Source organism: Narcine bancroftii, chromosome 1 (genome assembly GCF_036971445.1).
Source record: "Narcine bancroftii isolate sNarBan1 chromosome 1, sNarBan1.hap1, whole genome shotgun sequence".
Classification (NCBI taxonomy): Eukaryota; Metazoa; Chordata; class Chondrichthyes; order Torpediniformes; family Narcinidae; genus Narcine; species Narcine bancroftii.
The window spans coordinates 201,811,723-201,825,904 of record NC_091469.1 but is presented as its reverse complement, the minus strand read 5'-3'; the positions used below and the strand labels follow the sequence as shown (position 1 = coordinate 201,825,904).

The 14,182-nt window shown below is 42.6% G+C and overlaps 1 protein-coding gene across 1 annotated transcript; it reads right to left on the bottom strand.

The window, feature by feature from the left end:
* Window positions 1-1,743: 1,743 nt before the first annotated feature.
* hspa5 (heat shock protein 5) lies at window positions 1,744-7,231 on the bottom strand. The gene is made up of 10 exons (XM_069888299.1): window positions 7,126-7,231; window positions 6,316-6,466; window positions 6,000-6,231; window positions 5,203-5,337; window positions 4,284-4,396; window positions 3,978-4,132; window positions 3,662-3,897; window positions 3,085-3,322; window positions 2,825-2,992; window positions 1,744-2,623 (listed from the first exon to the last, which is right to left on the bottom strand). Exons 2-10 carry the CDS (start codon window positions 6,429-6,431, stop codon window positions 2,064-2,066), a joined length of 1,953 nt encoding a protein of 650 aa, XP_069744400.1. The 5' UTR covers window positions 6,432-6,466; window positions 7,126-7,231; the 3' UTR covers window positions 1,744-2,063.
* Window positions 7,232-14,182: the final 6,951 nt, after the last annotated feature.

Sequence of the window (14,182 nt, the reverse complement as noted above, 5' to 3'; positions counted from 1 at the left end):
CTATCTATCCTTGGATGAAAACCAATTACTTTCAACAGCACCTCTTTGGAGAAGCCTTATGTAGCACATCAACAGCATCCCAATCACTAGCACTGCAAGGCAGCAACTTCCAGCTGCTAAATTTGCCACACTGAATCTTGACTAGAAACCTGGCACTCTCACAATAACAATCTAGAAGATATGAACTAAATATACTGGACAATTTCTCTCCCCCAAAGATTTGCTTCCTGAAACAATTGGGGATTATGCTAGATAACTTCAAGCTGAACACAAATTTCAGCTTTGTTACATCACTTGGAAGTTGGAGAAATTGTTTTATTGATTTTTATACCTACCACAAATGTAACAGAAGGTATCAGAGCTGCTGCAACATTTCTGCTGTATTGAATCAACTTGAAGGCAATAAATGCTATTAAGTACACTCACTATGCTACTGCCTGAAGAACATGGGCATATCAATGTAATGCACAACCTATGTGACTGCTTTTCTAGCTTATCTGCATCTATCCTAAGCATAGCAAGGCCTAAGACACTTGCATTAGCACCTGCACTGAGTGCATGCCCAGGCATGCTTTGACTGACCAACTTGCTTTGTGAGCAATATACTAGACTTCAAACATGAAAAAAAAAATCAAAATTTTACAGCTGTTTGGTATCAGCCCACAATCCAGAAAATACACCCAAGTGTTCAAGGTGCAAAATAGCTCTTATCCAGTGAGAGAGGCAAGTTTAAATTGAATCATCAGATAGTCTTTCAATACATGTGGTAGATGCAAAGGTTCAATGACATCTTTACTTGGATTGGGACAATGCCAATAGATCTGCTGTGCAGTTGGATGTGACCACATTCAGCAATTTAGACTTAAACTTATGATAATCACTTCAAATTTTTTTCTTCTAGTTTAGAATTCCAATTTTAAAAGTACACTCTAGTTACTGCAGCATTTTATTAATTGTCCCAAGATCAAGACCTCCATGGGAGCTAGCTATCCCCAAATAACTCAATACAGGTAGTCCTCAACTTGCGACCTATGCGAGTTGCATCCACCTGCACTTACAACCCATTTTACTTTATACTTGCTGAGATTCTTCATTAAAAATTTATTTGATGAATTTTTTGTTGTTGAAAATATTACTTTAATACCTCATTAAGACACAAATCTGACTTACGACCATTTATGACTAATTGGGACTGAAATCAAATTGAGGACTACCTGTAATCAGACTACAGGCTAAAGCCAGTGAAGTGAAATTATTTTAAATGCAAAGAGTGATCACACTGTCCTTTAAAATACAACATTTTTTAACTAGACTTCAAAATAGTATTCAAAAATGGGTCAGTTTGCAAAAAAAAAATTGTATCAGACATTTTCATGGACATCAAATCAGAATGCTGATTTACTAAATTAGGAGTGGTAATAATTGATTTGTTAGTTTAGTCTGCACTCCACATTTGCCTCAAACTACTCTAACCAACCAACACTTCTTGATTGAATGAATCCACAAGTGAGATTGTTGACCAACTAGGGAAAATGTTGCAATTTTAAATTCAATTTCATTGCTCAATACACTTAAACCCTACACAAGATGACACATTTAATCCATTTAATGATGTGCACAACCCAACTCATTTCAAGACATTGTTATCTGTAGATTCAAGTGTAACAATGAAAAGTGCATCACCACCACAGAAAGGTAGTTTGTAGTGCTGGTGGCCTTTCAACACCAAGATGCTAAGAGAAATTTTAATATCAAACATAACATTTATTGGTCATCAGTAGAAAATGTTTTCTACGCTTACACCGACCAAACACAAGATTGCAAATAAATAGAAAAAATGTGCATTTGGAGAACTTTGTTTTTTTTTTAAACCCACCCTCTTCTCCCAATTAAGTTCTTCCTACAGACAATTGGTGCTGAGACTGCAATGGAAGTTCAAAACCATTTCAAACATTCACACCACTCATGAAAATGTTGCACATACATTCAAGAGTTTAGTCTTTATCATTCAGATTCTTTCCCAAACAGCAAAGTTCAAGTCCACTATTTACAAAATTGAATCATTATAATTCATCCTTTTCAGTGTCCTCCTCTTCTGGAGGGGCACCACCTGCACTTCCATACAGCTTACTAACAATTGGCTGAACAATCTCTTCAAGCTCCTTCTTCTTGGCTTTGAAATCTTCTATTTCAGAATCTTGGTGGCTTTCAAGCCATTCAATTTTCTCCTCCACAGCTTTCTCTATGGTCTCTTTGTCTTCTGAAGACAGCTTACCACCGAGTTTCTCCTTATCACCAATCTGGTTCTTCAGTGAGTAAGCATAGCTTTCCAAATCATTTCTGGCATCAATACGCTCTTTCAATTTCTGGTCCTCTTCAGCAAATTTTTCCGCATCAAACACCATTCTCTCAATTTCTTCTGGGGTCAGGCGATTCTGGTCGTTTGTAATGGTGATCTTATTTTTATTTCCAGTGCCCTTATCTTCAGCTGTAACACGCAGAATTCCATTTACATCTATCTCAAATGTTACTTCAATCTGAGGGACACCACGTGGTGCTGGAGGAATTCCAGTTAGGTCAAAAGTACCAAGCAAATGGTTATCTTTGGTTAGAGGACGTTCACCTACAAAATATTAACACATCAGGTTGATGTTCCATTAAGCTTTAAAATCCAACAGTTTTTGATTATGCAATTAAGGAAAATTCATAAAAGACTATGCCTATGAGAATTCACTTTCAAACTTTAATCCAAAGTACTTTTATATTCCAGAAATTAATTATTTTTAATTTTCTTTTACAGAAATTAAAGATAACTGCAACTCACCTTCATACACCTTGATGGTAACAGTGGGCTGGTTGTCGGAAGCAGTTGAAAAAATCTGAGATTTTTTGGTTGGAACCACTGTATTACGAGGAATCAGTTTGGTCATGACTCCTCCAACAGTTTCAATTCCAAGAGTCAAAGGGCAGACATCGAGGAGAACAAGGTCACCTAATTTCAACAAACTAGAAGTTAGAAACAACTTGAACCATGTTCTGAAGAATGGTGTTAAACTGGTGTAACATAAGAAGGCTTCAATTTACCAGTATCTTCTTCTCCTGAAAGAACACCAGCTTGAACTGCTGCCCCGTATGCCACAGCTTCATCAGGGTTGATACCGCGAGATGGCTCTTTGCCATTGAAAAATTCTTTTACCAGTTGCTGGATTTTTGGAATACGCGTGGAACCACCTACAAGGACAATTTCATCAATTTCTGTTTTCTTCAAATCTGCATCCTCCATCACTTTCTGCACAGGTTTCATCGTTGATCGGAAGAGGTCCTGTCAGCAACAAATAAGTATATTTTACCCCAATAAATTTCACACAAGACAGTTTAAAATTTAAATGGAATAAAAATCAACACAAGTTGCTTGGAACTATATGTACTACTGGGTAAATGATAGGACAGATGAACTGTCAAATTAATGGGACAAACAGCAGTCACACACAGAATGTGGAAATTTGGGAATGGGGTTTGCTGTTTAACATTTTTGACATTCAACACTACTCAAAGCATTTTTAATTCTTCAACTTGTGCAGCACAGCCAGCTTCATTATAACATTGTCCAACATTTAGATGGGAACCTTAAGTATCAAAGCCAAGCAGTGAGAACACTCACCATATTCAGTTCTTCAAACTTGGCACGAGTTAGTGTTTCAGAGAAATCTTCTCCCTCATAGAAAGATTCAATTTCAATTCTGGCCTGATGTTGGGCAGACAAGCCACGTTTGGCCTTTTCTACTTCACGACGAAGCTTCTGTACAGCTCTGTTATCCTTACGAACATCTTTTCCAGTTTTCTTTTTGTACAGCTTGATGAAGTGATCCATTACACGTTGGTCAAAATCTTCACCACCTATGGGCAGAAGTAATGCAGTTTAGAATTACTCGCCAAAAACCAAATCCAAATGTTGTTTCAACCATATTTTGCCTTACCCAGGTGTGTATCTCCATTAGTAGCAACAACTTCAAAAACACCATTGTCGATAGTGAGCAGCGAGACATCAAAAGTACCACCACCAAGGTCAAAGACCAAGATGTTCTTTTCACCTTCTCGTTTGTCCAAACCATAGGCAATTGCTGCAGCAGTCCTGAATTCGGATGGATGAAAGGCGATCAATTGAAAACCAGGACTTCAAAAACCTAGATTTTAGTATCAATTGGCCAGCACAGACATTTAAAGTTAAGGAATAGATGACATGGCACACTAGACCTTTGGAGCAATTCAGGGAATATACTTACGGCTCATTGATGATCCGCATAACATTCAAACCAGCAATGGTACCAGCATCTTTCGTAGCCTGACGCTGAGCATCATTGAAATAAGCAGGCACTGTTACAACAGCATGGGTAACCTACAAATAAAATAAAGGCAATGAAAGACTTCAACAAAAGGGGTGGAAATAGGTATCTTTGATTTTACACATCTGTAAAAACTGGTTTCGCACTTGGGTAACAAAGTCTAGTTAAACTTTTTAATAGTTTTCAAGGAAAAAGGTGGCCCTTAGCCATGAAACAAGGTATCATGGTCAGGGCAAAGAACAGAGCATACTGGATTCATTGACAATTTACAGAAGGGAGGTCAAATTACATCAGAATAACTTTGGATAATACCAGGGACAACAAATTTGGCGAGTCTTCACAAGGAGAGCATATTAGCATAGCTAGTGGTGCCACTGCCTCGTATGTATTTCCTCAGGGTGCTTTGGTTTCCACCCCCATCCCAGACATGCAATTGCACCAGTCAGGGATCAGGAGGAAATCAATGGGAATGTGAGGATTAATATAGAATTAGTGTAATGACAGTGCAGAAATGGGCCCTTGGCTCCAACTCTTCAATCAATGTAAAATTTACAAGTCTTCCTGTGATTGTGGTCATGTCGAAGCATTGAAACATGCAACCAAATGTATTAATGGGACACTGATAATTCAAAAATTTTGAGAATTTATCACACGATCTGTGAAATTCTACTGTCATACACCATTTCTGAGTAGTAGCAGATATAAAATTCAACTCAAGAAAAACTGGTTGTAATCTTACTAGGGGCCATTTCCTGCAATTACTTTTTTCAAAACTAGTAACAATGAAGAAAGAAAAAAAAAGTCATGAGCACTTTTCTTGCCATTCCAAAATAGGAAAAAATCTTCAAATTCTTATTACCTTCTTCCCAAGATATGCCTCAGCAGTTTCTTTCATCTTAGATAATACCATAGCAGATATCTCTTCTGGAGCAAAAGTTTTGACCTGATCAATAATATCAAGTTGAACATAGGGTTTGTTCTTCTTCTCAATCACCTGAATACAAAATATGCACAAGAGTTAAATGGGCTACCAAAAGCAACTATTCTTTCAAGTGTCTAATGCACATGAGACACTTCTATTTTTAGAAGTGGTGGTCAATGCTCACAGCAATTGTTTGCCTTATTTATGACAATAAATGAAACCAGTGGGTTGTGATGCTCCATTTAGAGAGCCCACAGAAATGTAAGATTCCTGGTGAAATTCTTCAATTCAATGGAAGGAGACCAAAACTTCTTACAAGTGCTTCTGCAAAACCAGGCCAGATGGCCAATGGAATCCCAAGTCAAACCAGTGGCCATCCAATGTAAAAAAAAACCAAAATGCTGGAGAAGCTCAGCAGGTCAAAGTGTATTTTATGTACCAAAGGTAAAGATACAGAACTGATGTTTGGTGCTTGAGCTCTTCTAAGTATGAGAACATTTTCTTTACGGTGCTGCATAAAGGATACTGACCTGCTGAGCTTTTCAAGCATTGTGTTTTTTTTTACTTCAACCAGTGTTTACAGAATTTTGTGATTTACTAGTAGCTATCCAATGGATCACTATTTAAATGTTTGAAACATCACTTGTCGAGATCAACGATCCAAATTTACTACTTCCATTTTCAATGAAAAGTTGAAAAAAAATCATACAGAACAGCTAAATAAGTTGTATTACCTTAAATGGGAGATATTTAATATCTTGCTGAACTGCCGGATCATTCCACGTGCGCCCAATGAGACGTTTGGCATCAAACACAGTATTCTCAGGGTTTGAGGTCAACTGGTTCTTTGCAGCATCACCAATCAGACGTTCTCCATCAAGGGTAAAGGCCACATAAGAGGGGGTGATTCTGTTACCTTGGTCATTGGCAATAATTTCGACTCTTCCATTTTTGTAGACACCAACACTGTGAAAAACAACAATTATAGATCTTCCTTCCAAGTTTCCAAACCATGCAATATTAGACAACCTTTGAGATCTCCAAACTTACCATGAGTAAGTGGTACCAAGATCAATTCCAACCACCGTACCAACATTTTCTTTCTTGTCCTCTTCCTCCGCAAAAACACTGCTGAGTAGCAGCAGCAGGTAATAACACCCTTTCATTTTCAGAGAATTGACTATAATGTAGGGAAAATGATCTAAACAGAGAATTTAAAAATTAGCAGTTTCTCCACAATCCCCTAAAAGCAATCCTTCTAAATAGATTTTAAACAGCTATAATCAGTCATGAGAGACAATAAACTCCTCCAGTTTCCTTCATGAAAGCAATCCTAATCCTTAGACTCCCGAAGGTACAACTCCAGAAACCCCAAACTAGGCTTAGTAACCTGGTGAGTCATCTCACAGACAATTAATGGCGAAACCAAGCAATGAACCTCAATCTTCCACGCTGAGAAAGTGCCGTCTCGACGATCGAGGTCGATTGGAGCTTCCAGCCTGAACAAAAGCTGAATGGGGCCGCAATGCTCCGGAAGCCATTTTATAACCAGCCGCCGTCAGCAGCCGCACGCGTTCCCGGCCCAGCCGTGGGCCCAGTCCTCACACGCAGGGAAGCGGGGGAAGGAGGGCGGGAAATCATCGGCATCGTTGGCCACTTTGCGGGACATTTCACCGGACTGAAGCCGCGTGACCGTCCCGGCGCGATCAGCACGGCGCTGGGCTCGGAAACCAGCCAACCCTCCCTGAGTTTTACTGAGCTGCAGGCTGGTGTTAATGATTCCGCCGCTCAGGTGACCAGACCACTCGATGGACGGCCGATCAGGCTGCCCCCAGCACATCTCAGCCCACAAGTACTTACCCCTGCCTCCGACTCTGCACTAATCTCCCAATACCACAGGCACGGCTCAGGCCTTTATATAGATTAGCGACTTCCTCGTCGTGGAGCACTACCATTGGTCGACTGTCCTTGCGTTGGAGGCTGCTGATTGGTCACAGGTCCAATGCTAGCCACTCCGGAGGCTGACACGTACAGGCTTTCGGGAGACTCTCGTCAGTTAAGTCCCCGAGATCCCGCCTCCTCACTGGTAGCGTAAATCCGATTGGATTCGGCTTTAAACACGCGGTCCACTGGGAATTGGAGTTATCGACTGCCCTCTACAATCGTTGGATAAACCTGCTGTCAATCGGTGGATCCTGTCAGTTCCCTCGGACGTCACCTTGTGAATGGAGATTTCATGTCTGTGGCGTTATTACTCCCACCTCCCCCATCCGATTCTGGAATTTTTAATCGCTTGTGTGGTCAAAGTTGATCAGTTTTGTCAGCAAATCAGCACGTTACGAGTAGACTGGGGGGGTATGTAGTTTAACATGCCAAATATCAGCTAAAACACTTTTCTCATGTACAGGTGTCTGAGGAGATTCGGTATGTCTTCGAAGACTCTTGTAAACTTCTACAGGTGTACCATGGAGAGCATTGGGGCTGGCTGCATCACTGACTGGTACGGAGGCACCAACTCTCAGGGCAAGAATAAACTCCAGAGGTTGTTAACTCGGCCTGCAGACTTCACTCCATCAAGGGCATCTACTTGAGGTGGTATCTTGAAAAAAAGCAGCCTCTGTCCTCAAAGACACCCACCCCACCACCCAGGCTATGCCCTCTTCACTCTGCTATCAGTGGGGAAAAGGTACAGGAGTCTAAAGACAAGCACTTAAAGGCACAAGGTCAGCTTCTTCCCCGCCGCCATCAGATTCCTGAATAATCAATGGACCAAAGACACTGCCTTACTTTTCGAGCACTAGTATTTTAATTTTTGTTATAGTTAAGTCATAAGATGGTTATAATATGAATACACTATAACACTGATGCAAAACACCAAATTTCATGGCTTGTTCATGACAATAAATTCTGATTCTGAGAAAGGAACAATTGCTAGGGTAATCCTTTACGTAATGTCCTTTCTTCCCACAGCTAGAGCAAACCACGTCGTTCATTGGACTGCGTTTCCTCAGGTGTTTGTGCAGGCCACAGAAGTAGCACTTCGGGTGCCTGCAGAGTACCGCGGCCATGGTTGAGTCGCTGACAGGACATGGAGGTCCTCCCACTTCCCAAGATGGTGGTACCCACGGTAACCACGAACCAGCTCTGTTATCAGCTGAGTTTGCATCTATGTTTTGGAGGGCCACCTCTAGCCTGTCCACTAGCTTGACTGTCTTTTGTAAATTAAGCTCACTCTGCTCCAACAGTCTCTGCCGGATGTAGCTAGATCTTAGGCCCATGACATAGGTGTCTCTGATCAAGTCATCCATGTTCACTGTAGCCGTCATGGCCTTTCAGTCACAGGCCCATCCAAGAGCTCACAGGGTCCAAAGGTACTCGGCGCTCGATTCCCCAGGTTTCTGTTTTCGGGTAGCCAGGAGGTGCCTCTTTTACCTTCCTCCGGAACTGGCTTTTCAGTATGTCCATCACCGCTGGATAAGACTCAGCGTCCCTGATCATCAAGTGTACCTAGGGGCCCGACCCAGGAATACAGTACTTGCACCCTGTCGTTCTCTGATCGAATTATAGTAGAGGAAACCTGCAGGAACGCTTTGAAGCCACACAGCCAGAGTTTGATGCTGTTGGATGCATCAAGTGATTATGGTTCGAGGTCCAGCTTTTCTGGCTTCAGAGTCTGCTCCATTATCAAAAAATTGTTGTGAATAAAACTGATGCACCATTAATAACTGCAAAGACTAGAAGTTGTAGAGAAACAGAATGGAGGTCTGTCCATGCTGGTCGACTGTCCTGGACTGAGGAGGGTGCTGTGGCATAGTTGCCTTTATTCAGGGGTCAGTGGGAGAAGCTTCAGGCACAGTTAGCAAGGGATGTGTCCTAACACATCCAAACATATATGCAGTGGTTTACCACAGAATGGGAAAAAAAAGCTTGAAAACCACTGTTTTAATCATACTTAACTGACTCGTTATGTACATGGTTTCATAACTCCAAAGGAAACGGGCCAATGACAATTTTTCTCAAGCAAAATATTTCAGTAACAATTGGGTCAAGGGCAGTGGTTCTCAATCTTTTCCCCCCACTCACATACCACCTTAAGTAATCCCTTACTGAGGTTACGTATGATACAATATAACTGGATACACAGGCTATATATTACACCTCAAAAGTTAAATAAATGGGACCCAACAGTATCTGACAGATGTTTTCGCTGTAAAAAGGAAATGGGAACAACAATTCATGCAATATGGACATGTGAGAAAGTGAAAAAATTTTGGGAAGATCTAAACCAGATATTAAATAAAATCACAAAAAGCAATATACCAAAAAACCCAGAGATCTTCTTCCTAAGTAACATAAAAAACAAAGAATTTGGACTTGATTTGGATGGTGCACAAAAAAGATTTGTTAGGATAGCTCTAGCTGTAGCAAAAAAATGTATTATGACAGCCTGGAAATTAGAAGATAACTTGAGAATACAACAATGGTATATAGAAATGAATAAATGTATTCCATTAGAAAAAATAACATATAATTTAAGAAATAATATTACAACATTTTTTAACAAATATGGGATCCATACATGAAATATAATAGAGAAAACCTACCGGGGACATTTACCACCTAAAATGACAGAAGGAGAAGAGAATGAAAAGAACTGACTCAGTGGAATTTCTTGTTTGTCTTTATTGAGTGACAACATTGTTTGACGGGTTTAATGTATCCCATTTTCTGAACTTTAAATGAATGGGAGGGGAGGTAGGGAGGGAGGGAGGGGAGGAGGGAGGGGGGGGGAGAAAACAACACTGTATATGTTCAAGAGGGAAAATGTATGTATCTTGATCAATTTGGTTTATAGTGTGAAAAATTAAAAAAATTTAAAAAAAAGTAATCCCTTACTAATCACAGAGCACCTATGGCAAAGTGATTACTTAAGGTGGTATGTGAGTGAACAGAAAAAGTTTGAAAATCACTGATCTCGAGGGACTAAAGGCCACTTTAAGGAGCTTTCCAAAATATTTTTTAACTATGTACTGTAATGAGTAAGAAGATGAAAAGAAAAGATTAGGAACCAAAATTATAACCCAAATTTCTAGCTGCAAAAGTAGTTCTAAATAAATAGTTTGAATATGCATCCGAGAACAGGTAGTTTTTTGGAATTTACTAAGGATAAAAATGCATTGGGAAAAGTTCAAACATACTATCAGTCAATAAGCCAAGTGTCTAGGTTACTATATTGCTGACAAGTATTAAGAAGAAAGAATGAAAGCGAGTGGACATTTAATTAGTTTCATATCATTAAAACTAAATCAATAGCTAAGCTCAGATAAAGGCAATAGTATCTGAAATAAAAGTTACAGGCTTTGGCTTGAGGTGTGCTAGAGAATCAGAGCATGTTAAATGGGCTAGTCAGCCTTTCATTGGTGGTGGCAAAGTATTGGAAAAAGCAAGGAGACAAGAAGGACTCAAAAGCTTGGCAGAAAGGTTAATAACTCAGGGGCATAGATTTTAACTAACTGGCTGAAGAGTGAGAGGGGAATTGTGAAAACCTTTATTTTTATCCTATTGATTACTGGGTCTCTAAAGCCCACTGCCTTCATTGATGGCTTACCCTTTTTTTACATTTAAAATGTACCTGGATGAGTATTTGAAGATCTGTAACCTGAAGGTTTCTGACAGATCTGTGAAATGGTAGAAACCAAAATGGATCCATTTGTGGCAGGTATTGAAATAGTCAATTAAATGGCTTCCTTCCATGAAAGTGAGCCTTAAAATTTTTGGACATAGAACATTACAGCACAATTCAGGCCCTTCAGCCCATGATATTGTGCTGACCTTTGTAAACCTCCTTTTCAAAAATATAATCCATCCCTACCTCACACACACACACACTATCAAAGTATCTTTTGAATGTCTCCATTGTACCAGCTTCCACCACCACCCACGGCAAAGCATTCCAGGCATCCACCACTCTCTGTGAAAAAGAAACCTACCTTTGACATCTCCCCTAACTTTGAATAGATGTCCTCTGGTAATTGACATTGTTGCCCTGTGAAAAAGGTGTTGACTGTCTACTGTGATGGTACACCACCAGCCTACTGCAGGGAGCAACCTCTGTACCTGCAGAAGTGTAAGGGGAATGGACAACACTTGGCCGGATGCCGATCAGTCAGCCTGAATGGATCAAGCCCCACCCGATCGGGTGTCAATCACCCTCCAGGATATAAGCCTGTGCCAGCCTCCTGAGGCCTCATACTGAGTTGCTGCAGCCACAGCCAGAGGTTTTTGTGGATTAAAGCCTGTTGTTCAGTCTTTACCTTGCGTGTGTCTGATTCTGTCTAACAGCGGACCACAATTTAATCCACAAAATTTTCCCACGGCTGCCATGGAAAAACTCCTGTGCGCAGGGAGCCTCGAGGTCAACCCACACCATCCAGAAGCCCAGACATGCTTCAAGATTTGGCAGCATGCGGTCGAGGCAATCATCAAGGCACATGAGGGCAAAATCCTGGACTCCGATCGGAAGAGGTTGGTCCTACTCCGGTCAAAGGTGGGTCCCCGAGCCTTCCAGGTAACCAAAGGCTGCACCACGTACAAGAGGCAACGGGTAAGTGGAAAACGAGAATGGGGTGGTATGGAAGGCAGTCCTCCTAGCTCTCAGGTCAAAAGGGTGGGCCGTTGAATTCTGGCAGGATGCCCTTCCCGAGGCGTTCGGTGCCATTCGGTCACTGCTGTGCACGGCTACCAATGAGACCCCTCACGAACGTCTGTTCTCATTCCCCAGGAGGTTGACAACTGGAATGTCACTCCCAGTGTGGCTCACGTCCCTGGGACTGGTGCTTCTGTGTAAGCATGTAAGGACACACAAGGCCGAAGCCCTGGTGGAGCAGGTGTTCCTCCTTCATGCAAACCATAACTACGCTTACATTAGGTTCGGCAGGGGCAGGGAGGACACTGTCTTAACCAGGGACCTGGCACCAGCAGAAGCACTCACCACATCACGCTACCCTCCAACACAGGACAACGCTGACCGGGCATACACCCTCATCCCCATGCAGCTCTGGGGCACGCAGGGCCTCCTTAACCACCAGTGGCCCGCTTCAGCCTTAAGAGATGAACCTGCCCCCGCCCCCCCACTCATCCAATACGACCCACATACGTCGACCCCGGCCCCCAAGGCCACCCCTCCATGCAGCACCACACCAGCCACACACACCACTGCCGCCAACCCCCCTCCCCCACTTCCCCTGTTGGTCTCAAGATGTTTCGCCGAAAGAAAGAGGTGAGCCCTGAGCAGTTCTTGATTCCTGGATGGACTTCCAAAGACGATGGGTTTGGCATGTTGGCCAATACCCTGTCTTTGTTGGGACCACCCATTAGTTGGGATGAGAAGTTAGACTCATCAAGTGCACCTCTGGGAGAGCGGGTTGCCACTCTCCTTCGAGAAAGTAAATTTCCTGATAAAAAGGGAACGCTGACGAATGGTTTTTGGTTGCTGGCCACAGCATTACGCCACTCCGTTCAGCGTGAAGCAGAATTAATTCAAAGAGAAGTAGAATCTCAGTGCAAAAGAAAGCAATTAGAGGAGGAGCTAGAAGTCCTGCGACAATGCTGTTCCATGATGAGCGAGATTGTTCGCACCAGTCAGGACAGAGCCAAAGAATGGGAAGATAAGCATGTCCAAATGATTTGCCGTAATATTAAACTCCGGCAGCAGCTCTGTGCAGATAAGGAAAGGCATGGAGTAGAACCCGATCCATATCGTATTCATGCCATGATAAGGAATGGTAACGATCCTGATGTAATTGAGGATTGGGATGGGAATATCTGGAATGACAATGGTAATAATGCAGATACTCCTCAGCATGTGTCTAACATACTACCCTCTCCATCTGCTGTTCACGCCCGCCCTATAAGGCAGCAGATTTCCCAAACAGACAGAAGGGGGGATGATGTAAGGGTAGAGATGGAAGGGATAGATACCCCGGTTTCCCATGTGGACCCAGGGGAAAATACCCAAACCCCTGCTTATGCTCTATGGCCTACTCCCTCTGTTGGATGGCCTCCACCTCCTCCCCTAGACTGGGTGGAGGATCCTGTGAGTCAAAGTGGGAACAGGGGTCGGAAGGAGTCAATGATCCGTGATTTCTCTGTAAAAGAGCTGGCTGCCATTGGAGATCGATTTAGGCAAAAAGCAGGGGAACATCATCCCCAGCTGCTGAGTCCTCCTGGCCCAGCTGTGCTTTCTGCTCCCACTGCTGCTTCTATCGAGCTGGCTTCTCCTGCTCCAGTTACTCATGATGAGGTAAAACAATGGGTTAAACAGGCTCTTAAAGATAACAATAGCATGTGGTCCTGGAAGCCCCCGAACCCTTCTGAAGCCTCAAGGTGTGGGCAGGATTCCCGTGTCTACTCCATCGAGACACGGCGCACACACGGGGATCCGCGGCCCTACATACCGTTAACAATCCACTGGGGTGGGGGTAATGATCGCCAATACTTGGCTTTGGTCGACACCGGTGCAGAGCACTCGGTGATTCCTGGCAATCCCGACCTCTGGACTGGACCGGCCTTTCAAATAGAGGGGTTGGGAGGAGCGGTCACCCTGGCAAAGGAAATAAAAGTCTGTGCCATGGTGGGTGATAGCCCTTCCCCTGTCTGGTTACATGCCCTGGTGGCTGCTACTGACGAGTGTATCCTGGGTATTAATATGTTGGCCGGTATGGCCCTTAATACTAGCCAAGGGAGATTTGAATTTGGAATTCGAACTATTACAAAAAAACTAGTAGTGGGTCAGGTTAAGTGGGATCCTGTGATGGTGCCAGCCCCCATGAAACCAGTGTGCATTCCACAATATCGTCTCCCTGGGGGGCAGGAAGAGATTACTGCCACCATCGATGCTCTGCAAGAAGAAGGGGTA

Excerpts from the sequence above, each read along its gene's own strand:
- hspa5 (XM_069888299.1), bottom strand. The coding sequence starts at position 6,431 with ATGAAAGGGTGTTATTACCTGCTGCTGCTACTCAGCAGTGTTTTTGCG. Across the intron at positions 4,133-4,283 it reads ATGCGGATCATCAATGAGCC|GACTGCTGCAGCAATTGCCT; the intron begins GTAAGTATATTC and ends ATCCGAATTCAG. Across the intron at positions 2,624-2,824 it reads TACCATCAAGGTGTATGAAG|GTGAACGTCCTCTAACCAAA; the intron begins GTGAGTTGCAGT and ends AATATTTTGTAG.